The sequence below is a fragment of the Vulpes lagopus genome, chromosome 12 (genome assembly GCF_018345385.1).
Source record: "Vulpes lagopus strain Blue_001 chromosome 12, ASM1834538v1, whole genome shotgun sequence".
In the NCBI taxonomy this organism is placed as follows: Eukaryota; Metazoa; Chordata; class Mammalia; order Carnivora; family Canidae; genus Vulpes; species Vulpes lagopus.
In genome coordinates this window covers 866602-891565 of record NC_054835.1, presented here as the reverse complement: position 1 = coordinate 891565, position 24964 = coordinate 866602, and the positions used below count along the sequence as shown (strand labels likewise).

The 24964-nt window shown below is 38.8% G+C and overlaps 1 protein-coding gene across 3 annotated transcripts in view; it reads right to left on the bottom strand.

Annotated features, from left to right (window-relative positions):
* MRRF (mitochondrial ribosome recycling factor) overlaps nucleotides 1-24964 on the bottom strand; it is a 56997-nt gene that overhangs the window by 31522 nt on the left and 511 nt on the right. The window contains exons 2-6 of one of the 3 annotated variants that reach the window (XM_041725292.1): nucleotides 24573-24635; nucleotides 19998-20209; nucleotides 11187-11342; nucleotides 7803-7921; nucleotides 756-847 (exon numbers count right to left, since the gene is read on the bottom strand). In XM_041725292.1, the coding sequence (XP_041581226.1) occupies nucleotides 756-847; nucleotides 7803-7921; nucleotides 11187-11342; nucleotides 19998-20181 (551 nt within the window). In that variant the 5' untranslated portion in view covers nucleotides 20182-20209; nucleotides 24573-24635. The remainder of the gene's footprint in view (nucleotides 1-755; nucleotides 848-7802; nucleotides 7922-11186; nucleotides 11343-19997; nucleotides 20210-24572; nucleotides 24636-24964) is intronic. The other 2 variants (XM_041725293.1, XM_041725294.1) reach the window with 2 other exon arrangements.

The window sequence follows — 24964 nt, the reverse complement described above, 5'->3', positions numbered from 1 at the left end:
CTTTCCCACCGTTCTCTCTCCCGCCCTCCCTAAGTTTCAGACACTCTGGCTTTCTTGTTCTCAAACATGCCAAGGTCTTGTTATTAAAGACCTTGGAGTGTTTCTTTTCCTTTTTAATTAAAAAACAAAACAAAACAAAACATACATTTTTATTCACTCAAAACCCTAAGTTCTATTTATATAATTAACAATATTCTGTTCTAATGCCTAAAAGTTTCAACAAGCAAGGACCAATGTAAAAAGTAACCCTCTGAGGAGCATGAGTTGGAGATCACAAGTGTCAAGGTCTTTTCTGATTTGTGGCCTTTGTGCTGGCTGTTCACTCTGCCTGAAAAGCTCTTCCCCACCATTTAGCTCAGCAAAAATGTTACCTCCTTAAAGAGTCCTCCCAAGCTGAAGTTGTCCTTCCACCATCACCCTCATCAAGGCACTCTACTGTGTCCCACCATCTTTTCTTTCCTCGCAGTATTTCATTATGTGAATGACTTTATTATTTATGTGTCCTACCTTCTCAAACAGAATGTACACACACTCAGACAAGAATTTTGTCAGGTCTACTGCTGTATCTCCAGCCCCTAGTAGGCACTCAATAAATATTTCTGAATCAGTAAACTGGATCTCAAAAGATGTTGGAGTTTGCCAAGACAAAAGTACAGGTAAGGTATACTACCAGTCTAACAGTCTTGATGTATTTATGTCCTTCCAAGGACAAATGCCCCATTCCGTCAAAATATGTGAATTTTAACCAAACTTACTTGGGGATGGGTACCCGAATTAGTGTCCCTTCCACTTCTGGGTTTAGATTCATTCCACTTTCTCTTATAGCCTTGATAGCTGCAGCTGTACACTGAAAACCAGATCAAAAGGTAAACAGAATTAGTAAATAATTATTACCAGATGCAAGCCCTCTGTCGATAACTGGCAACCCATCTTGGCAGAACATGGAAACATTTAGTTCTGTTACCAGTAAGATCAGGAAGTTACATTGGTGTAGAGTGCTTTGATCAAGCTGAATAGCAAACTATGTCCACTCCTGGTACCAGTATATTGCGGGAGGGAAGAAAAGCAAAGAGAAGGAAAAAATAAAAAGAAAACAGCTCTGCTTCTTTGAAAAGATTTCAATGGTTTGAGGCAACACAGATCAAAACCACAATAAATCCTCAAGGGAGGGGGGCTGGTCTGTGCAAAGATTGGTGTAAAGACAGATGAAAGATTTTATACATTAAAAATTCCAGTTGACATTTTACACTCAAAATATACCAGCGCCGATTTGGAATGAGTAAATAAATTTAACTCATTCGCATCTACACTCACACCAACCTCACTCATGTTTTGGAATGAGCAATGAGTCTCTGCTGAGTATGTGCTCTAGGAAAGGCAGTATGGGCTCTGGAGTCAGATAGATCTCAGTCCACATCCTAGCTGCCCTAACCATGTGACCCTGGGCAACAATCGTGACCTCTCTGAGTCTCCATGTTATAATCTGAGATCACGCGGTACTGCGACCTCACAGAGGATTAAATGAGATAACATGAACAATGCAACCTGCTCTGTGCCCCACACACAGTGACATCCAGGCAAGGGGCCTTATCATATAAACTCCCTATATAAAGGTAAGAATATACAAATCCTCCAAACATGGCTAGGTTGATATCATCACTCAGCTGATGTGCTGCTGTCCAATCTGACATCCTCCAGGCTCTTCTCTGAGTAGTCTTGCTCTCTACTCAACTAGGTGGCACAATGGTACATTGGTTTCTCAACATGTGGGTCATCTCACCTCAAGCAACATTAGAACTACACCTGCTATGAAATCCTTTTTTTTAAAAAAAAAAAAAAAAGATTATTCATGAAAGACACACAGAGAGAGAGGCAGAGACATAGGCAGAGGGAGAAGCAGGCTCCCCATGGGGAGCCCGATATGGGACTCGAACCCAGGACCCCGGGATTCAGGCCCTGAGCTCAACTGCTGAGCCACCCAGGCATCCCTGCTATGAAATCCTAAAAGATAAAGTAGTGTGGAAGAAAGATACTTTCATTGGCATGACAATGTGGAATTCATAAAAAAAGGCCTCTGACATTTGCAAAGAATTTTAGGTGTGACCAGAGCCAATCTACTTCACTTGGATTCACAGGGCCAGTTCTTGGCCTTAAGCTCCTCCCTAGACTTTGCGGTTTAATGAATGGGGTTTACTGCATACCTATTCTACTTTTCCAGGTTTGATTTTGATTTTTGAGGGTTTGCCTAAAAAGTTTATCCATTTCATCCTAACATGACTTTAATTCTACAGGGACATACAGTGTTACCATAAGATCAAAAAGATAAATTGGAAGTCCACATGCAGATGAATTATTCCTTTGAGAGACTGTACACAGAATATAACAGTGTGACTGACCACTGCTTAAAATAGTAAATTCCTAAAATGGTACCTCTAATGACAGACCATTGAAGCTGGAAGTAATCTCTGACATAATCAGGTACAGTCCCTTCCATATGTATATAGGGACCCTGCACACATATACCATCTTCCCTGACAGCCAAGAGCAATGGTGGGGAGGACCTCATCCACATACTTCCAATTACTGGCAAAGTTAGGAGGAGACTCCTGGCACCTCAACTCTCCACCCAATGACATTATTTCGAATTTTCTTCCAGATCTGTTAGCTCAATGTATTCAGTAATTGAGGCATGGAGAATCTGATTTTTTTTTTTACTTATTTTTTATTTATTTATGATAGTCACAGACAGAGAGAGTGAGAGGCAGAGACACAAGCAGAGGGAGAAGCAGGCTCCATGCACCGGGAGCCCGATGTGGGACTCAATCCCAGGTCTCCAGGATCGCGCCCTGGGCCAAAGGCAGGCGCCAAACTGCTGCGCCACCCAGGGATCCCTTTTTTTTTTTTTTTTTAATAGCCAAAAATAGGGGAGCCTGGCTGGCTCAGTTGGTGGAGCATGTGACTCTTATCTTGGGGTTGTAAATCTGAGCCCCACATTGGGTGCAGAGATTAAAAATAAAATCTTAAAAATAAATGAATAAATAAAGTAGCCAAAAATAATTTGGAATTGGCCTGGTGTATAAAGGCAATGGTCAAGGTAAATAAAAGAGCTGGATAAAGAAAAAAATTTCTCCTCCATTTCTAAAGTTAGCAATAAAGGGAGAATCTCTACTTTGAAGAAGTAGCCTGATCTCAAGTCTCTGAGTCCCCCTCTTCTGAAGCTTCTCATGGAGAACTCACCTGTCACATCCCACCACCACCAACTGCCTATGATCATCTGGTCCACACAGTCTTCCCATACAACCTTCTCCCCTAGACATGGGAACACCCACTGCTGTTTTGAAGCTGCCTCAATACGTACATCTTCCCAGTACAATTACAGTGCCAGGTACATGGTAATGTTGAATAAGTAGATTAATGAACTGGCTCAGATCTGTTAGAAAAACCCAACTCCTCATTTTTACTTCATGTATATCCCCCCCCCCAAAGTTTATTTTATACTTTTCTGTATCCTTTCATATGTGAAAGAAAAATTGTGAATCAGAGGTTTCATTTGCCAAGAAACCTATTAAAAGAGGAAATCTAAGTATGTACATTTTTGTTTGATACAGTAGGATATAGAAATTCAGGGAATCAGTTATTTACCAACATGGCTTCTCAACTACTCATGGTGCAGACAAAAAAGGCACATATTTCTACTGCACTTCCATCCCAGCCTGTGCCCCCTTACTGATGGGATGCTGACCAGGACCCAGGGCAAATGGGCTGTTCTTAAACAGTAGCACTGACCAACTAGTTGTAGCTGCTTGGAGTACTGTGTGGAGAAAGTTCACAGGCTCCATCTAGGGTCAGGCAATAAAGAGTACTGTGATCAATTAACAATGTCTGCTATTGGTATTCTTAAGCTAATCTACATTAAAGGATGAAAGATGATAAAACTTCCATAGATAGGTGAACAAGAACTTTGACAATCTGGGTTCAAGTCAACTTTGCTAGGGCCATTTTAATTACTGGCCTTCCATTTTCTATATCCCAATGAGTCCCTCATGTGAAAAGTCATGTGAAAGGCAGGAACCCTGGTTGTTTTTAAAATTTTTTATTTAAATTCAATTAGACAACAGTACATCATTAGTTTCAGATAAAGCGTTCAACCATTTATCAGTTGCGTATTAATCCTGGCTGTCTTAATCATCAATGAATTCCCAACCCCTCAAATAGAACCAAATAACTCATAGAAAATAAGTTACTGCTGAATTAATCTAGGAATAGTGAAAGGAACACAGGCTTTAGTGTCAAACAGACCCGTGTTCAAATCTTGAATATCCTAACAGTGTGAACATGGGAAAGATATTTAACTTCTCCAAGCCTCATCTATAAAATGGAATAAATAATGCTTCTTCTTAGAGAGGACCTATGTCGATCACTGAACAAAAATACGAGAAAGTAATGCCTGGCAACACAGTAGACACTCAATACACATTAGCTTTCTTCCTTCTACAAGAGCAATAGAGGAGCCTGTTCAATTTTTTTTTTTCTCATTTGCCTTGTTCAAATCAAGCTGTGGTTTTTACTCCCTTCTTTCCTTTCCCATCATTAACTCTAGCTGCAGGCAAGTTTATGGAAGGCAGCAACTGTGTGTATCATTTATCAAGCAGGACACATGTTAAACAAATGCAATGCAGTTTTCTGTCTTCAATGCATTTGAAAAGATTATGCATGTAAATCTGCATCGTGTCACTATGGCATGACACAGAAATGCTCAGGTTTGGAAAGAAAGTCAATTGCATGTGAAACAGAAAGGAATTACATAAACACAGAGGGGATTAGCTCAGCATTTTGAAGCTAGGAACCTGGTTACTCAATGGACAGTTTCTAAACTGGAGGAAGGAAATATTTAGTTAGAGCTATTTGTTTAATATATACACCAGATGAGATAAAGGAATTCAAAAGACAATGTAACTCATACTTCCTCACTCTGTCCTTGTAAAGAACCTCTCTACTGAGATGATTATGAAGGTTTTTTGTTTTTGTTTTTTTTTCTTCAAAATTCACAGGATTTCAACTTAAGAGAAATGGCAAAGATGCTTTGGTTGAAAAATGAAGATATACTCCAACTTCCTAAGAAAAAATTAAGCTGTTAATACTTCCTCCTGCCTCATAAGATGCTCTGGTGGCCAATCAGATGCTTCTTCTGTGAATGCCATTTGCTATTTAATAACAGAAGTGGCTGGCTCTGAAAAGCAATCTGCCTGATGAGGTCTTCAAGCTGTGTAATTAGGAGGCTATTCCCTAAATTGGCCCTTGGTGCCTATGGGATCAGATGAACAAGGCAGAAGGCCTCAGCCATTCAGAAGGAGCCAGGAAGGGAAAGAGTTGACGATTCTCTTTTTGTCCATTTCTCTGCTTCTCAGTTACACCAGGAAAGAATGCTCTCCTTCCATCAGTCTAATGACAAGTATTCATCCACTTGAGGAAAATTGACTGAGTGCTTCCATGTGCCAGGCACTGTGATAGGTGCCAGACACAGTGAACAAGTTAGATAAGATTTCTACATTCCAAGCTCACAATCTAGTGGAAGTGAGATGGAAGATAAAGATGTAAACAAATGCCTCACTGTTAATGACGAGTGTGATGAAGAAAATGAACTGGGCTATATAAGAGAGGTTAGCATGGACAAATAATTTAGATTGAGATTAGGGAAGGCTTCCCTGAGAAAGTGACACTTAAGCTGTGATCCAAAATACTAGTAGCAATTAGCCACACAAGAGTGTTCCATGCAAAGGAAACGGCATGTGCAAAGGCCCTGAGGACACAAATGGTGTGTTTGAGGAACTGAAAGGCCAGTGGGCCAAGAGCAGTGTACAGGATGACAGTGGCATAAAACTACAGAGATGAGAGACAGGCAAGGGTCATATCATAATGCAAAGCCTTCTAGGCCACAATAATTTTTTTCTTAAAGATTACATGAAGCCACTGATAAATTTAAAACATGGGAATGACATAATCTAATATGTATTTATGAAAGTTCACTCTGGTATGAAAAATGGAATGGGGGAGTGGTAACAGCACCCCCCCCCCCCCCCCGCAAAGTATGCCTGCAACATTAGCTACAGTAGCCCTCTGAAACAGTTTGTTCAGAGGCAGGGCAAGATGGCAGAAGAGTAGGGTCCTCAAGTCACCTGTCCCCATCAACTTACCTAGATAACTTGAAACAGTTTGTTCTTATCAACAGCTTTCCCTTACTCATACCTCTAACCCAGTCTGTCTAATCCAACAGGTTTCACTCTGGTCTCTGGGAAAGAACTACTGAAAGAGACCATTGGAACAGAAAAGTACTTCAGATTCCTTCACTGCATATTAACAGATTAGAAAATGGAGATCAGGGATCCCTGGGTGGCTCAGCGGTTTAGTGCCGACTTCAGCCCAGGGCGTGACCCTGGGGTCCCGGGATCGAGTCCCACATTGGGCTCCCTGCATGGAGCCTGCTTCTCCCTCTGCCTATGTCTCTGCCTCTCTCTCTCTCTGCGTCTTTCTCATGAATAAACAAATAAAATCTTAAAAAAAAAAAAAAAAAAGCAGGGCAGGGTGGGAGCCTGGGTGGCTCAGTCAGTTAAGCATCTGCCTTCAGCTCAGGTCATGATTCCGGAGTCCTAGGGTTGAGCCCTGCATCAGGCTTCCCTGTTCAGCAGGGAGTCTACTTCTCCCTCTCTCTTTGCCCCTCCCCTTGTTCTCTCTCTCTCTCTCAAATAAATAAATAAAATACTTTAAAAGAAAATGGAGGTCAAATAGCCACCTGAAGGGAGATGGGACCAGGTTCCAGATTCCCCAGGACTTCCAATCTGGTCAATTCCAACTGAACCAATAAGGAAAAAGCCATTTATCTTCCTCAACTAGACTTAAAATCATAGCCTCCAGGTTGCAATGATCTAATGCAAACCATCTTTCATCTTGGAAGCTCCGTGCTCTGTGTAGTTCTACAATGATTATTCCAGAAAGGAATATGAATTCCTGAGGGTCTGCTCTACATGTTAATGCAAAGGGCACAAACTGAGGGCCCATGGACCAAATATGGCCCATTAATATGTTTTGTTTCATAGTCTTCAAAAAAAAAGTGAATCAATTATCAACATTTAAACAAAGATCTTTTTTTTTTTTAAGATTTTATTTACTTGAGAGAATGAGCAAGAGACAGAAAGAGCACAGCAGGGGGAGGAACAGAGGGAGAGAGAGAAGCAGATTCCCCACTGAGCAGGGACCACCCCCTCAATGTGGGGCTCAACCCCAGGACCCTGGGATCATGACATGGTCCAAAGGCAGATGCTTAACTGACTGAGGCACCCAGGTGCCCCTAACAAAGATCTTATATAAAATGTGAGTTACTGACTTCTAGAAACAAAAACCTTAATATCAAATAACACTGATTACCAGGTGTACATTTCTGCCTGGCAAGGATCAGTAGAAGCTGGGCAGAGGCTGCTCCCTTCAGACAGGGCGCAAGCTCTCCCACTAACCGGAGTCCCTTCCATTTGGCTAAGTGCCAATCACTGCATTGCCACTATTGTTTTCCTTAGATGGAGACTGTTTCAGTATTCAAATTACTTGCCTGGTCTTTTAGTGTTTGAGTTTAACTGCAAAGGAATTTAGAAACAGGAAGAGAGCTTTCCTTAAATCCTTAAGTTCCCTTTATCATGCCTTCTCTTGTTTCATCCCAAACTGGAGGGAATACATCCTCTTGACTTGACCCAGCCTCCTCCATTCCAAAAGAGACCATGAAGAAGAATCCTTTATGGGCAAAGCCACCTCACCTCTGGGAAGCTGGCCATATTCACCAAAATCAGGTGTGGCGACTTCATGGAAATCTGGCCAATCTGGTTTAGAGCAAGCTTCCCATTAGCAGTTACCACAGTGATACAGTCAAGGGATCCTAGAAGCAAAGTCACAAAGTCTGAGAATTCAGAAGGAATTCCACCAGCCCCACACCCAAGTCCCTACCTAATTCAGATTCAGCTAAGATTCAGGGACTCCTTATCAATGTAGCAAAACTGCTCAAGGGGCTTTCACAGGAGCAGCAGTGTCATGTACTGGAAAGAGCTCTGAAATGTTGACAGAATTAGGACTTCTTTACCATCAACCAGGATGGCCAACCATAAATGGATTATTCAGAGACACAAAGAGAAAGGCAGAGAGGGGTCCCTTTAGACAAATTGGGTGTTGTCCCAGCAAACTGTTGTTAGAATAACATAGTACTTTACTATGGCCCAAAGATTTGACTTGAAGTATTCAACCAGATTCAATGTCATTGCAAGACAGGAGGTTATTGATACCACTGGCTTCAATCTGGAAGAGTCCAGGACATATAATGGTATAAGTCTCCATGATTCTGAAGACCAATAATCTGGGTTCAAGTACCCACTCTGCCACCGCCTGATTGTGTGACCCTGGGCAGATCCCCTCAACCTTTTGGCACCTGTGTCCTGATATCTAGATGTAACATAAATATTGTACTTCTCTCATAAGGTTGTTATGAGGATTCAGTGAAGAGTTTCTGGAAAGCATTTGTAACTATCCTGGCATATACAAGTGCCCAGTAAATGTTAAATTATTTCTTGACTTTCGCCTCAAGTTTTAACCAAACTATTCTACTTCCAATTTCTCTAATATAATCTTCTCTTTCTTGCCTCAGGACTCTGAGTATATATTTTTCTTTCTATTGAGAATGCTCAGGACACCTGGGTGGCTCAGCAGTTGGCATCAGCCTTCAGCTCAGGGCATGATCCTGGTCCGGGGATCAAGTCCCACATGGGGCTCCTTGCAGGGAGTCTGCTTCTCTCTCTGTCTGTGTCTCTGCCTCTCTCATGAATAAACAAATAAAATCTAAAAAAAAAAAAAAAAGAGAGAGAGAATGCCCTTCTCTGCTCAGTTAACTCCTGCTCATTCTTTAACACTCAGATATAATAACACCCAATCTCAGAAACCTTATTTGAACTCTAGGCTGCATTACAAATGCCCTTATGAGCCCCCAAGGACCCTATGTACCCTTTTATAATAATTAGTATTTGCTGAATATTTCCTATGAGAAGACATTGTGCTAAATGCTTTCTATAATGTCTTTGCTTTCATTCTCACAATGACTATGCAATAGTTGCACTACTTTATGGATGAAGAAACGAGGGACCAAATGGTAACTTGTCCAAGGTCACAACAGTTCTTCATAATGGAGCCTAAATTCAACCCAGGTCTGGCCAACTCTGAAGGCATGGTCTTCACCATTCTGCTTTGCTATATGGTTTTGTCCATCTTGGTTTACTTGTCTATTCCTTCACATTAGGCTCTAGGCTCTTGGAAGGCAGGAACAATGTCTTTTCTTTCTGTATCTACAGCACCTATTAATCAGCACAGTGTAAGTGCTCAATAACATTTTGGTGAATACTAAGTGTGTAGATGGACAAATGAATGGAAAAGGGTAAGAACAAACACATGAATAAATCTATACCTTAGACAACTATTAAGAGCAATCAACTTCTTCAGAGATAGAAATTGCTGGTAGACAGTTGGAGGTGTGAAAGGAAAAGTGCCTGCTGGTTCAGATAGTAATGAAAGAGGATATGCAAAATTTGGCATGCAGAAGACTGGCTAAGTTCAGTTTCACCCAGTCTCTTCATGGCCCCAAGTTCTACGGAGAACGTTACACAAACATAACCCTGAAGAGAAGGAGGCAAAGAGGAAATACCAATGGGAGGCCTTTTGAAAATGGATCTTAGCTCAGCTTTCCTGATTTGCCATAAGATCCTTTGCCACAGAAGTTGCAACATGGGCTTTTCAGTATGCAATTGTGGTGGTTCCCATTCCCTAAATACATATCGACATAATGCATCAAATCCTTTTCCCTCAATCTGTCCCCAGCGAGAATCTCCCTCAGCCTCATTTCTGCCCCTCATTTTCTCAGAGGTTAACATTTAACAAATTACACTCCCTACCTCTTTCCAGGCCCATCATCTTTTTAAGTTCAACAAGAGTGGAGCTTGCTGGCTAATTTTAAGTATCACATTTCTCCCTGAGCTCCTCTCAAACTGCTCTCTGGTTTCGGCTGCAGAATGTTAACAGGCCAGAAAGCACAGGGGAGACAAAGCACTTTATCAGTTTCATACCTAAAATAATAAGCAAGTTTAAAATAAACAGTTGGGAGAGATTGAATGGCACGCTCTACTGCTAGCAAAGGCAGAAATGCCCCAGTCCAAAGTTTGACAAATGATGGAATGGTCTTCTGATTTCACATAGGATCTCGTCTCTCTGAACTCAGTATGTTTCTCCTGGTGTTTATAAATGGAGCTGTATATTTTTCACTTGGTTTTCTTAAGAACAAGTTCACAAAATATTTTCTAGTTTCCTTAGGAACTATCCCAACCAAGATGTGAGTGGGAGCAGCCCAAGCTCCCAGAGATAACTTCAGAGGGGGTCTCAGGCTTGACTCTGGGATGATGACAATTTCCAAAAGGCCAATTTAATAGCAATTGGATTTTTCCTGCCTGCCTGCACCATTAGCTGACAACTCACTTCTTCCATCACATCTGCAAACAGTTCTCCTAGACAGTTCTGACATTTCCCACTTAGAAAAGCCACTTTCAGGAAGTTATTAACCCAAACGGAATCTTCCTGGTCAAACTCAGGGGTACAGATATGCCTCAGATGGATAGGTTTGCAGCCACTTGGTTCCCAGAAAGCCATAAGAATGGCCAAATGGGATAAATAGGAAAAATCAGACCAAAGATGTCAGTTACTGTGAGATTAAATACCCAAAAATGTTTATATAGCATAACCATAATAAAACTCCCATTTTCTGAGAGTGCAATTCCATGAGAGCAAAGACTATGCCTATTTTTTGTTCACCACTGTGTACCAGCATAATACTTACTTCAGAGTAGACTAATATTTGCTAAATGGATGAATCAGGTATTACTGTTAACTATGAGCCAGGCAATGTGCTCCAACCATTCTGTATTTATTTTGATACCCACCCCAAAGATATAAAGTAGGAATTAGACAAGGAAACTGAGGACCAGAAAAGTAAAGTAACTGTCCATGGTCACCAGTTAGTAAGTAAGTAACAAAACTGGGACTGAAACCCAGCTCTGCCAAAGCCATGATCTTTCCACTATGCCCCTCTCCAAAACGTTGGTTCAGTCACTAACCTGGTGAGGTCCTTATACTGATAGTTTTATTGAAATTATCTTTGAGTGCTTCCATCACAGACTTCATTTCTTCATCCACCTCTTCCAAGTTGATTATATCCTCAACCAAGGCAGCATTAAGATTCACTCTGGTTTGGAACTGTCCTTTCCCTTTGGCTAGAAAGTCAACAATCATTGAATAAAGAAGAGCAGCATAGACAGAGATAATAAACAATTAGTGAAGAAGTACCTACTAAGTGCAGGGAAAAATGCTAAGTGCTAAAAAATTGTACATTAACAGTATCCTAAGAAAGAACTTTAATTATTGTTCACTAGGTCCCCAGAACTGTGCTAATCACTTTCTGAGATACTAGTGAAGACACAGGCTTTATAATGAAATACTTCAGGTGAAAATCCTGACTATGATGAATACCAGTTTTATGACTTTGGGCAAGTTACTCTACTTTTCTGAGTATCGGGTTTCTTGCCTGTGAAACAGGGATAATATCTGTATTGCCAGGTTGCTATGATACAAATTAAGTAATTCAAATACCTAAAAGAGCACTGTCCATATGGCAGGCACTCCATAAATGAATTCCTTATTTTTTAGAAAAATAAACTGAAAATGAGAAAGGTGAAGTGATTTGCCTAATGTCATAAGGTCCTGGAATCGTAAAGCCAAGATGTGGTCCCAGATCTGTCTAATTTTAAATCCAAGAACTTTCCATTAGATTGTCTCTGAAAAATCTAATTGGAGACACAGGAAACATATTAATTCATTTTAAAATGAATACTAAGGGAGGATATGCAAAGTATTTGATAGCCAGGACAGATAAAAAGAACAACAGTAGTTAACAAATATTAAACACCACTAGTGGGGGAATCCCTGGGTGGCTCAGCAGTTTAGCGCCTGCCTCCGGTCCAGGGCATGATCCTGGAGTCCCAGGATCAAGTCCCGCATCGGGCTCCCTGCATGGAGCCTGCTTCTCCCTCTGCCTGAGTCTCTGCGCCCCCCCCACGTGTGTGTGTGTGTGTGTGTGCGCGCGCACGCGCTCTCTCTCTGATGAGTAGATAAATAAAATCTTTAAAAAATAATAAAATAAACACCACTAGTGGTAATAACAATGGTTTGTATTTCAGAAAATCAATAGCAATGGCAGCTGAATAAAATTTGATTTTATGCCTAAGCCACCAGTTCTTTTTCCATATACATTCTATATATATAGATCACTCCCATGAGTAATACAAATATTCCTGCCTTTCTTCATGGAAAGTAGGTGAAGGCGAAAAAAAAAAAAGTAAAAATACTAAGTAATACTATCTTACATTTGTTAACTATTTGACAAATATTTATCGAGTTTATTCACAACAAATTTCATTGAACATCTACGGTGGGCCAGATCCTGTGATATTTCTAGAGTATATACATATATTTTAAGATTTTATTTATTCATGAGAGACGCAGAGAGAAAGAGGCAGAGACATAGGCAGAGGGAAAAGCAGGCTCCATGCAGGAAGCCCGATGTGGGACTCGATCCCAGCACTCTGGGATCACGCCCTGAGCCAAAGGCAGACGTTCAACCGCTGAGCCACCCAGGTGCCCCTCTAGAGCATATTATAATTTGCAATGCAATTTAAAATACATTCTTCTAATTAGAGAGAGCAGTTCTCAGAGGTAAGAAAAACAGAGTTTATTATTGTCCCTCTTGTATGGGAGATGAGATGAGAAATATACAGCATTTAATTGAATCCACAGCACTTAGAGAAATCTAAGCACTTAAGTGACTTGAATGTTTTCCCCGAAATACCAACTAGTAAGCACCAGAGTGATTTTAAAAAAAATATGTATTTGCTTGCACCATCACTGTGCTTGAAACCTTATTGCTCTTAAGTTAACAGAATGATGGCTTAAAATTTTCAGAAATGATGAAAGATGAGAATCTTCAGATTTAGAAATACAGGTTCCAAGTAGGATAATAAAAGTAAATTCATACCTAGACATCCTGTGAATGCAGAAAGGCAAGGACAAAGAGATCCTGAAAATAGCCCAAGATAAAAGACAAGTGATCCATAAAGGATCAAAATCCAGAATAACAGCAGACTCTCCAAGAACAACAACATGAGCTAGAAACGATGGAAACAAGATCTTCAACTTTTGATTTTTTTTTTTTTGATTTTTCTTAAACTAAGAATGCATGTTAAAAGTTTTAAGTTATGCCCATCAATATTAGAATGGATAATATGAATGAAATAGTGTACAGTCATCAGAAAGATCTACAACTACACAGAAGAAACTGACTCTCACAAACATAACATTGAGCAAAGAGGCTAGACACCAGAATATAGAGTGTGCAGTACAAAAGCCAGATACAAGAATACACAGTACAACAGACAAAACTAATCCATGCCATTAGAAGTCAGAATAATAATTACTTACAAGTAGTAGAAGGTGGGAAGTTACTAGAAGGGAGCATAAAGGGGACTTTTGACATGCTGGGAATGTTCTGGGTTTTGATCTGAATGCTGATTATACAAGTGTTTTCAGCTTGTGAAAATTATCAAGCTGTTTCTTATGATAGCTGCATTTTTCTATAGGTGCTTTTAATTCCTATAAAAAGTTAAAAACAGAAATTAAGGGTAACTGCTAAGACAATAAGAAATAAAATGTGCAACTTCCAAATCAGCAAGCATGAAAAAAGAGAAATAAAGAAATTTGATTAATTCAATGGAAAGGAGAGGAAAAAAAGAAACTAAAAAACTATGATAAAGTACAAAATAAAATGACAGATACAAATGCCTATAATCACAATAAATATAAACAGACCAAGAAGAGAGTTAGAGATTATCAATAAGAACTTTTAAAATCTAGTCATATACGATACATAAGAAGATTTACAAAAACGTGAGATTATAGAAAATGTAATGTATAGGAATGGAAAAACTATAACCCTGGCAAATATTAAACAAAAGAAGGCCGATGCAATTATATTAGTAACTAAAAATAGATTTTAAAACAAAATGCATTATTAGAAAAAATGAAGACCATTTCACAATGACAGTAGAAATCAATTCACCAGAAAGATATTACAATTTTGAGCTTAAATATACCCCATTACATAGTCAAAAAATTAACAGAATTAAAGGGAGAAACTGATGAATCTACAAGCATACAAGGACATCCAAAATACCTTTCTTCATAACTGATAAATTGAGCAAATAAAAAAAATAGAAACTTTGATCAACAAAATTAGCCAACTCAATCTAATGGTCACATATACAATCCTGTACCCAGTAATAAAAGAATACACATTCTTCTCAAGCACACTTGGACCTTTATACAAAATGACCATGTTCTAACCCACAAAGCAAATTTCAATAAATATCAAAGAATATTATAATTGGACACATTCTCTGATCTCAGTAGGATTAAGCTAACTCTCCAAAAACACATATGCTTGAAAAATTTTAAACACTTTCAAATAACTCATGGACTACAGAAACACACAATGAAAATTTTAAATATTTAGAAAAAAACAATAAAAATACTATACATCTAAAACTTCTAGGAGGCACCTGAAGTTGAATGCATTTATTTATGTATTTATGTATGTATGTATTTATTTAATTATGTGTTTAAAGATTTTATTTATTTACTCATGAGAGACAGAGCAAGACAGAGAGGCAGAGACACAGGCAGAGGGAGAAGCAGAGGGAGAAGCAGGGAGCCCGACGTGGGACTCGATCCCAGGTCTCCAGGATCAGGCCCTGGGCTGAAGGAGGTGCTAAACTGCTGAGCCACCGGGGCTGCCCATGAAGTTGTATTTAGATAGAAGTTTATAGCTATACATGCTTATAAGAAAAGAACAAAGGTTGAAAATTAATGAACTGTCCAGTTCAAGGGATAGAAAAAGAAGGAAATGGGAGAAAATAAACAATAAAGGGCAGAAATCATAAAACTAAAAAGAGATCACCAAAATTAAAAGCTCTTTTTTAAAAGGCTATGAAACTGACAAACTTCTGTCAAGAATAAATGAGGGAGAAAAGGAAGTAGAGATATCAATAACATTAAGAAAGAACAGGAGGAGACCATTACCAAAACATTAGAGATTTCAATAATCTTAAGAGACTATTATGGACAACTTTATGCCAACAGCTTTGAAAACTTAGAAATAATGAAACGTTTCCTGAAAATATACAATTTACTGAAACTAACTGAAGAAAAAAGAGAAAATCATAATCATTAAAGAAACAATATGATTTAAAGTCTGTCTACATATAATACCAGGTCCAGATGATTTCACACGCACATTCTACCAATCATGTGAAGAACCAATTAATCCTGATCTTATCGACCATCCCACTGTGAGGGAGACAGAGACAGAGATGAACTTCCAACTCACATTATGGGACTAATACAGTCTTGATACCAAAACCTGACAAGGATAATGCTAGAAAGTTACACTCCTCAATATCAGAGAGTTACATTAAAGCTAATCTCATATAAAAGTATAGACTCAAAAACCTTAAATTAATATTAGCAAACCAAATCCAATAATGTACATACAAATCATGTATCAAAAGTGGTTTAGGGGATCCCTGGGTGGCTCAGCAGTTCGGCACCCGCCTTTGGCCCAGGGCGCGATCCTGAGTCCTGGGATCGAGTCCCACATGGGGCTCCCGGCATGGAGCCTGCTTCTCCCTCCTCATGTGTCTCTGCCTCTCTCTCTCTCTCTCTCTATGTTTATCATAAATAAATAAATAAATAAATAAATAAATAAATAAATAAATAAATAAATAAATCTTTTTTTTTTACGTGGTTTAACATCAGAGAAAGCTACTGATGTTGAGTCACCCCATTAACAGATTAAAAAATAGATGACCGTCTCAATAAATGCAGTAAGAGCATTTGATAAACTTAATACTCATTCAAAACAAAAATTCTTAACAAAATAGGGACAAAAGATATTTGCTCAAAAGAGACTACTGAAAAATAAAGCAAACATAATTCTTGATGTTAACATATGAGATGCGTCCCCTGTAAAGTCAGAAATGTAATAAGGATGCCTACTATTATCAGTCACATTTATTCAACTTATATTAGAGTTCTTAGTCAATGGCGGGGGGGAGGGAAGGAGAAAAAGAAAAGGTATATGAATTAGAAAGGTCTATGGATTAGAAAAACAAAGCTATCATTATTTACAGATATTATGATTACCTAGAAAATCCAAAAGAACATACAAACAATAGATCTAATAACAGAGCTCAAGGTTGCAAAACACATCAGTGTATAATAACCAAAAGTGTTCCTATTCACCAGCAACCTAACAGAACACATAATCTTTAAAAGATATGAATTTAAAACAACAAATCATCCATAAAAATAATACCATAGATATACTCATGACCTTAAGGTAGGGAAATTTTTCTTAAACAGAAAAAAAAAAGAAGCACTATCCATAAAGGAAAGCTTGATAAATTGGACATTAAAATTAAGAACTTCTGTTCATCAAAAACCACCATTAAGAGTGAAAAGGCAAGCATGTCAGCAATACATATGTATGACAGCAGAAGTCTTTAAAACTCCTACATATCAATTTTTTTAAATGGGCAAAAGACTGGAAAAAGGATAAACAAAGAGCCAATAAACAAATGTAAAGATTATCTAATCATTATTATTATTATTATTAATCATTATTATCTAATCATTATCCATCAAGAAATTACAAATTAAAACCACAACGAGATATAACTGCACACCCATCAGAATGGCTAGAAATAAAAAGACTGACTATATATCAAGTGTTCAAAAATATGTGGAGCAAAGGGAAAGCAAAAACATTTTTGGTAGGGGTGTACCCTGGCACAACCATTTCGGAGAACTGTATGTACAGAAACTGAATATACACATCCTCAAAGACTCAGAGTTCCCACCTCTTGGTATATGTACACCAACAGAAAATTATTCATGTGGGCACCAAAAGCCACATACAGGTGTGTTCACAGTAGCATTATTTATTTTAGCTCAAAACCAGAAGCAACTCAAATGCCCATCAACTACAGAAAGCATACACAAGTTGTGGTGTAAGCATTCCCTAGGATCCCATAAAGAAAGTAAAATGCACAAACAACTACTACATGCAACAACAAAGACAAATTTCACAAATAGACTGCTACCAAAGGAAGCCAGGCACATAGGAAGCCAGACTTAAAAAGGGCAATTCTAATCTACGGTGCTAAAGTCAATAAAATGGGTTATCTTTTGAAGGGTGACAACTGAAAGGGACGTGTGGTAAGCTTCCAGAGTCTGAGTGATGTTCTATATCTTGATGTGGGTGCCAGCTACAAGGCTGTGATTCATTTGATGAGAATTCTCTGACCTGTAACCACTTACAATTTACGTGTGTACTTTCCTGCGTATATAACTCAAAAATTTACTTTAAAAATATATGTATGTGACCAAAATGATGACTGCCCAGAAATAAACCTGTTCAAAGAAATGTTCATGCAGAAATCTTTATGGAGAAAAACTCATACTATGATTATAAAGTTCATCTACAAGAGCAAAAGGCCAGAAAGAAGAAAATGAAAAAGTGTTGTGCGTAGGATGAAGGGAAAGATTTGTACCCCTAGATTTAAGACTTTATAACAGTGATTCAGGTTGAAATGAATTTAGTGTAGGGAGAGATATGTAATCAACAAAATTAAGAGCTCAGAAATAAAATACATATAAAGAAACTTGACATGCTACAGAGGAATAAAGAATGGGCTAATCAACACGTGATACTGACATAACTTATCACCCGTTATAAAAAAGAAACTTAAAATTACATTCCCAACCTCACAACATATTTCGGAATAAATTCCATATAGATTAAAAACCCATGAAAAGTAGAAATCTCTAAGATATTTAGAACTTAATATAGAAGAGCTTTACGACCTTGGATAGGTAAGGATTTGTTAAATAAGACATAAAATGTATAAATGATAAAAGAATGGACTAAAGAATCTGACCATATTAAAACTTATGCTCGGGGGATCCCTGGGTGGCGCAGCGGTTTGGCGCCTGCCTTTGGCCCAGGGCGCGATCCTGGAGACCCAGGATCGAATCCCACGTCGGGCTCTCGGTGCATGGAACCTGCTTCTCCCTCTGCCTGTGTCTCTGCCTCTCTCTCTCTCTCTCTCTGTATGACTATCATAAATAAATAAATTAATTAAAAAAAAAAAAAAAAAAACTTATGCTCGGTATGCCTGAGCATAAGATGTGGCTCAGTGGTTGAGCGCCTCCTTTCAGCCAGGCTGTGATCCTGGAGTCCCAGGATCGAGTCCCACATCGGGCTCCCTGCATGGAGCCTGCTTCTCTCTCTGTCTGTGTCTCTGCCTCTCTCTGTGTTTCTCATGAGTAAATAAATAAAATCTTTAAAAAAATAATAATAAAAAATAAAATAAAGCTTACGCTCAATAAAAGATATCATTAAGTAAAAAACAAAGCAGACAGTTATACAATCTACGGAGTACTCTCATTCCTAACACAGTAAAAATCCAATAAATCTAAAAGAAAAAAGTCAAACAACTGAGTTTTTAAAGAGGCAATCAAAAAAAAACATAAAAACTAATAGCCAATTAAATTTGAAAAGATGCTGCTTACATGCTGTTGCTAACATGTATGATGCTGTGTGTATCAGGAGCCCACCCACCCCGTTTCCAGTTCTGCCACTAACTAGATGGGACCATGGACAAACAGATTACATAGGCACCTCAGCTTCCTCATTGGCAAATGGTGAGATCTGTGCTTCACGAGATAATTTTAAAAATTTCTTCACTGGATAATTATAAATCTTTCACTGGGTAGTTAAAAATATCAACATATTAAATATGTGAATTTAAAAACATTAGTGCAACATACAGATTAAAAGTTGTTGCCATTATCAGTATTAACAGAATGTAAGTCTTCTAAGTATTAATGCTCTTTCAGTAACTTGTTCATTTTCCATTAATAGAAAAAGGAAGGTCCATGTGAAATGATAAAAGCAAAGTCAGTGGAAAAAATAGTCAGCAGCGTATTCCCAGCACCATCCTTGGGAACAGACTCCCTGACCCACCACTGCAAATAGCTGGTATGTCTGACTATTGTCTGTCACTCCATTCATTCATTCAACATTTTTTGATACAATACTACGTGTTGGGCCCTGTTAGGTACTAAACAAGATACAGATCCTAACCTTATAGGGCATACAAGACATACAACAAGTAATAATTAATCTTACAATTAATTGATTAATTAATGGGTGCTGTGCTAAGGACGTCAAAGGTAAAATAACAGTGCATCTGAGTGCACGTAACAAGGGACCTGACCCAGTCCAAGAGGTCAGAGGGGGCTTCCATGAGGAATCGACATTTAAGCTGAGAGCTGCGGTATATCAAAGTTTCATTCTTGGATGACACAAACCATTAAGATCATCCATCTAAATCCATGGCTTTAAAACTTCCTAACCCAACAAACTTCTGGTTTTAATTTTACTTCCAACATAGGTCTTCCTATAAGGAGAAAATACGTTGATCTCTGCCACAAATAGTCTGATTTGCTTGGCACTTATATCTCTGATTCTAAAACTAAAAGAAGGAAATCAGACATTTTATACGCAATGGTAACCCAGGAGGCAGCACAGTAATGAGCAAACAGACCCTCAGTTCTACCACTGTCTCTGCCACTGTAGTATCTTTTAAGCTGATCATTTCCACTGTCTGAGACACCATCTCATCATTCTTCTACAAGGAGAGAAATTCAGTATCTCTCGGAGATCCCTTCCAGCTATGATAATCATATATCTCTACCTTTGGCTTTCTTGGTAGCAAAATGACGGACTGGTAGAGCTGGAGAGGCCATGGATTGCTCATGGTTATTTTGTCTTCCACTCACTGTCTTCAGTGTCCCTTCCGAAATAGGTCTGGTCAAGGCTGCAAGGTAGTTACAAAAGACAGGGCGGACCAAGCAGAAGCATCTTAAACCCAAGGCCATGACTGAAGACAATACTTGTGAACATTCACTAAAAAAAAAATAAGACAAAAAGGAGACCTAAGTAAAAGAGACTATGATGCAACTTCAGAAAATATTTTGTACCAATTATCAAGCAACCCCTGTAAACTGAGCTATGTGCTAGGCAGTTTAAGTATATTATCTCCTCCCATCAGCCATCTGAGGAAATATGATTAGTCCTATATTAGAGGATGAAGATATTGAGGCTCACAGAGATTTAAGCAACTTGCCCACAGTCTAAAGGACTCCAAATCACCAGGCTCTTACTACTGTACCAAATGCCTCTTATGGTACACAGGGAACACAGAGTAAGTAAATGCGCAGCAGCCTAAGTCTTTAATGATGCTAATTAAACCCTTACATGAAAAAAGGCAAAAAAAAATCTTGATAAAGTTATACTATAAAGAGGGAGGGCAGAACACTGGAAGATGACTTTAACCTAAATTAAAAAAAAAATCATTTCAACAGGCATAAAATGACTGGAAAATCCACACGACAGCATTTAACTAAAAATTTCCTTGGTTCCTTATACACTGATTACCAATTAGAATGCACTTTAATGTGAGTCTGAAGCATGGTTGAGGTTTGAGGTCTTCCATGTTATAGAACTAAAGCTCTGGAAAATGCCACTCTCTTCTGTGTTAACACAAGTTACACATTATACATCTAAGGTCTGACCATGAAAAGATGCTGGAGCCTACAGCTAGCATCTGCCAGGAATCTGGCTATCACTCAGTTAAAACTGAGAACAATTCGCATCAAATACCTGAAAGCTACTATCTTTGAAAATCCGTCCTACACCTCATTAAAAAAAAAAAAAAAAAAAAGCCCCATTCTAAAATGTTGATGCAGTAGAACTAAGTAAGAGCATGTGCTCTGTAGCCAGGAAGACCTGGAATCCAATGCAAGCTCCATCACTGACTAAATGCTCCTGAACATTTCTGCCACTTGATTCCCTCAACTGTAAAATGCGGATAATTAGAGTTACTTCTCAGGGTTGGTAGAATAAATGAGTTTATGCAGGTAAAATAATTGTCACAGTGCCAGATGACAGCAGGAGCCCCCCAGAAAGGATATCTGTTGATAGCTATCACCTTTCCTTTCAAAAAGACTCCCACACAAGAAAAGTCAGATACAATAAAGAAATCTTGCATGTCATTACTAATGTACAAGATAGCTTAGTCAATCAGATCTAGATGCACATTTCAACTTTGGGCAATTCACTCCACCTATCTGGGCATCCCTTTCTTCATCTCCAAAACGAGAAAAAGAATCTTGATCTTAAAATGAAATAATATGTGTATGCAAAACACCTAGCACAGTGCCAGGGATATAATACCTGCTTAATAAATGCTAGCCATCATTATCATTATTTCTTAAAAGAAAAGTAAATGAATAGAGCAAAGGCAAATAATTTCTCCTGATGGAATTCTTTTTTCTCCTGATGGAATTTTTAATAGCAAGGGATGCTAGATGACAGTGATTAGTATACAAAGTTGGTCAAAGTAAATCTGGATTAAAAAAATCCAGAAGTATCTTTTCCTCTTCTTTAATTACTATCAATAGCTACTATAAATTGAAGTCAGGCCCAAGCTGCTTGCTTTACCTGTATATATTTCACTTAATCCTCCCAGTAATGCTACAAAGTATAGTAATCCCCATTTTACAGATGTAGAAACTGAGGCTCAAGAGAGTCACTGTCCAAGGGCATGAAACTATAGAGCTCTGCCCTATCTTGGCAAAACTGTTCACAAAATTTGGCTCTGAGTGTGGTTTCTATATCTAGATTTTTCTAAGATAGCCAATGCCTAACCTACACTTATATCCAAATATGGCTATATAATAATGTGGGTTTTATTTTATTATTATTATTTTTTAATCTACAGGGTTTCAGTTTGGCTGCTCCATTTAAGACAGGTTTCCTGGTATTCCTGTTGCAGGTCATAGTACCAATCTGCAAAGCAACAGGAAATCAAAATGGGTTAGAAATAAACAACTTTTGACAGAAAATGCAGCACCCAAAAGCAGACCCAGTACATGTGAACGGAAGACAACTCTATAAATAAACCACATTGCTGAAATGTTTTAGGAGTAGATTTTAATTGCACAGAGGTCAGGAAATTTCAAAGTGGAAGTTCAATAAAGGCAGTCCCTTAGGCCCTTTACTTTAAGGACATGCATATTAACAGTTCAGCACAGAAGTATTAAAGTCAAGGAAAGGAACTGTCATGGGAGTCCAAGTATTATACAACAAAATTAACCTATACTCAGAAAAAAAAAATGTGCCAGGAAGTCAATGGGCTTTGGATACAGTATTGAACTGGAATTGTGAGCTTACTAGCTGTGCGATCCTGGGTAGATCATTTAGCCTCTCTGAGCTAGTTTGTACCCCATTTTAACTATGATGATTTTTTTTTTTAAGATTTTATTTATTTGAGAGAGAAAAAGAGAGAGAGCATGAGCAGAGGGGAGGGGTAGAGGGAGGAGAATCAGGCTTCTTCCTGAGCAGGGAGCCCAACATGGGGCTGGATCCCAGGACCCCAGAACCATGACCTGAGCTGAAGACAGACACTTAATCAACTGAGCCACCCAGTCACCCCAATCATGGTGATATTAATGAGCTTTTAAAAAGATAATTTAAAAAAAAAAGAAAGAAAAGAAAAGAAAAGAAAAGAAAAGGAAAATTATAGGGATGCCTGGGTGGCTCAGAGGTCGAGCGTCTGCCTTTGGCTCAGAGTCTGGTCCCGGATTCCTGGGATCAAGTTCCACATTAGGCTCCTTGCATGGAGCCTGCTTTTCCTCTCTCTGCCAGTGTCTCTGCCTGTGTCTCTGCCTCTCTTTCGGTGTCTCTCATGAATAAATAACATCTTTCAAAAATAAAAAAAAGGATAATTATAACAATAACAATGAAACAACTGCCAACACTTACAGAGTTACAACTACGTGCCAGAAAGTATCCTTAGTGCTTAACTCACTTGAGCACAGGTTAACTCACTTGAGCCTCATGAAACACTATGAAATAACTATTATTAACATACCCATTCTGTGGACGAAGAAACAAAGGCACAGATAAACAATCTGCCCATTATTAGATTTTATTAGTGCTCTTTACCACTATATTATACTATTACGTATATGAAATATGCACAGCAATTACTGACATTATTATTCAAACTGTTGAAGTAATTTTTAAAGCTATTTGAAGCACATAATGTTTTTCCAAAGTTAAGATTCTCAAAACTTGACTTTCTCTGTTTTCCACAGAAGGTGTATTTTAATTTTGGAAAGAACTAGATGAAGGACAAAAAGCCATTGCTTATCCATTGTCCCAGCAACCTCTCCCAATCCAGCTGTAGATTAGCTTATAATATGCACATTTTTATAAACACCGGTGTGGGCCCTTGCTGTATATAAAATACTTCCACATGTATTATTCAATAACCAGACTTGTGATTACCACCCACACTTTACAAATAAGCACATTGATTTTTCATTTCCTGGAATGTTCCTCCTGCTCCTAGGTCTTCAAACATACTGCTGAAGTTGAATCTGCTTGGAAATGATCTTCCCCCACCTCTTTAATGAACTACCTCCCATTTTTCTTTCAGATTTCAGCTTAAGCGTTGCTTCCCAAAGAATGCCTTCTTTGGCCATCTCCTGCAGCTCAACTAGATCAAATGTCCTGTAGCCCACTTTCATTAACGCCCTATACTTCTTAATAGCAGTTAAACTTTATCAGCTAATATTTGTGTGGTTATCTGATTATTACCTAAGTCCCCCCATAAGACTATAACCATCCCAAGGACCGACCTATGGTTGTCTTGTTCATTGCCATACCTCCAGTACGCAGCACAGTCTCTGAACACAGAAGACACTGAATACAAGTGATGAACACACGAGAGTCTAGAAAGAGTAAATCCTTGCCCAAGTTCACAATTATGGTGCAAGATTTGGGATCTAAGCCTCAGAGTGAAGGTCCTGCGTTCTACTTCTCAATAGTGCTCCAATGATCTCTTGGTTTGCCAGATTTTTCGTATAGATAGTAGGGTATGCTCTCTAAATTCCGTGCCTTGTAAAGCATCCTGTGCTTCGTAAAGGTGATTTCTAGCAATTGCCTATATGGTATCTGACAATTCATAGTATCATGACTATCGTATAGAATCATGTCCCTGACGTAGCCGAAGGAGGATAAGACACTTTAACAGGTGGGAAAAGAGCTTTTGCCTAACAGCTAGAAGGTATGGATCCCAATATTCCTATCTCGTCACTCCCTGCCAACGGACCCTCCATAGACTCAAAACCATCTGTCCTCAAAACGCATTTGTGGCAGCTCTACCACCGATACGTGACCTGTATGAAATCGTTTCCCCCACCTAGGTTGCGTTTCCTCGACCGTAAAATGAAAGGTCAGACAGGATTCTGGGCAGTGCGACAGCCTATAGTGAAAAGAAAACGACACCAAACTTAGAGAAAACCTGGGAAAGAGTCCTGGCTCTAGCCCTTCCCAGATACGCGACCTCAACCTCATCTGTAAAGTGTAGATGACAATACTATTGGTCAGGACGATCGAATGAGAGGAGTGCGGCTCACACACTCTAACCAGGTAACAGCTGCTGGAACGGCAACCGTTCCCGCTCGTCAGTAAAAGCTGAGGCTTTGTAACGTAAGCTCCACCACTCCTGGCCGTACGACCCTTGTAGTTATTTCTCTGAGCTTCCATTTCCTCATCACGGAAGGTGGGGTGACAATAATACCTACTCTCACG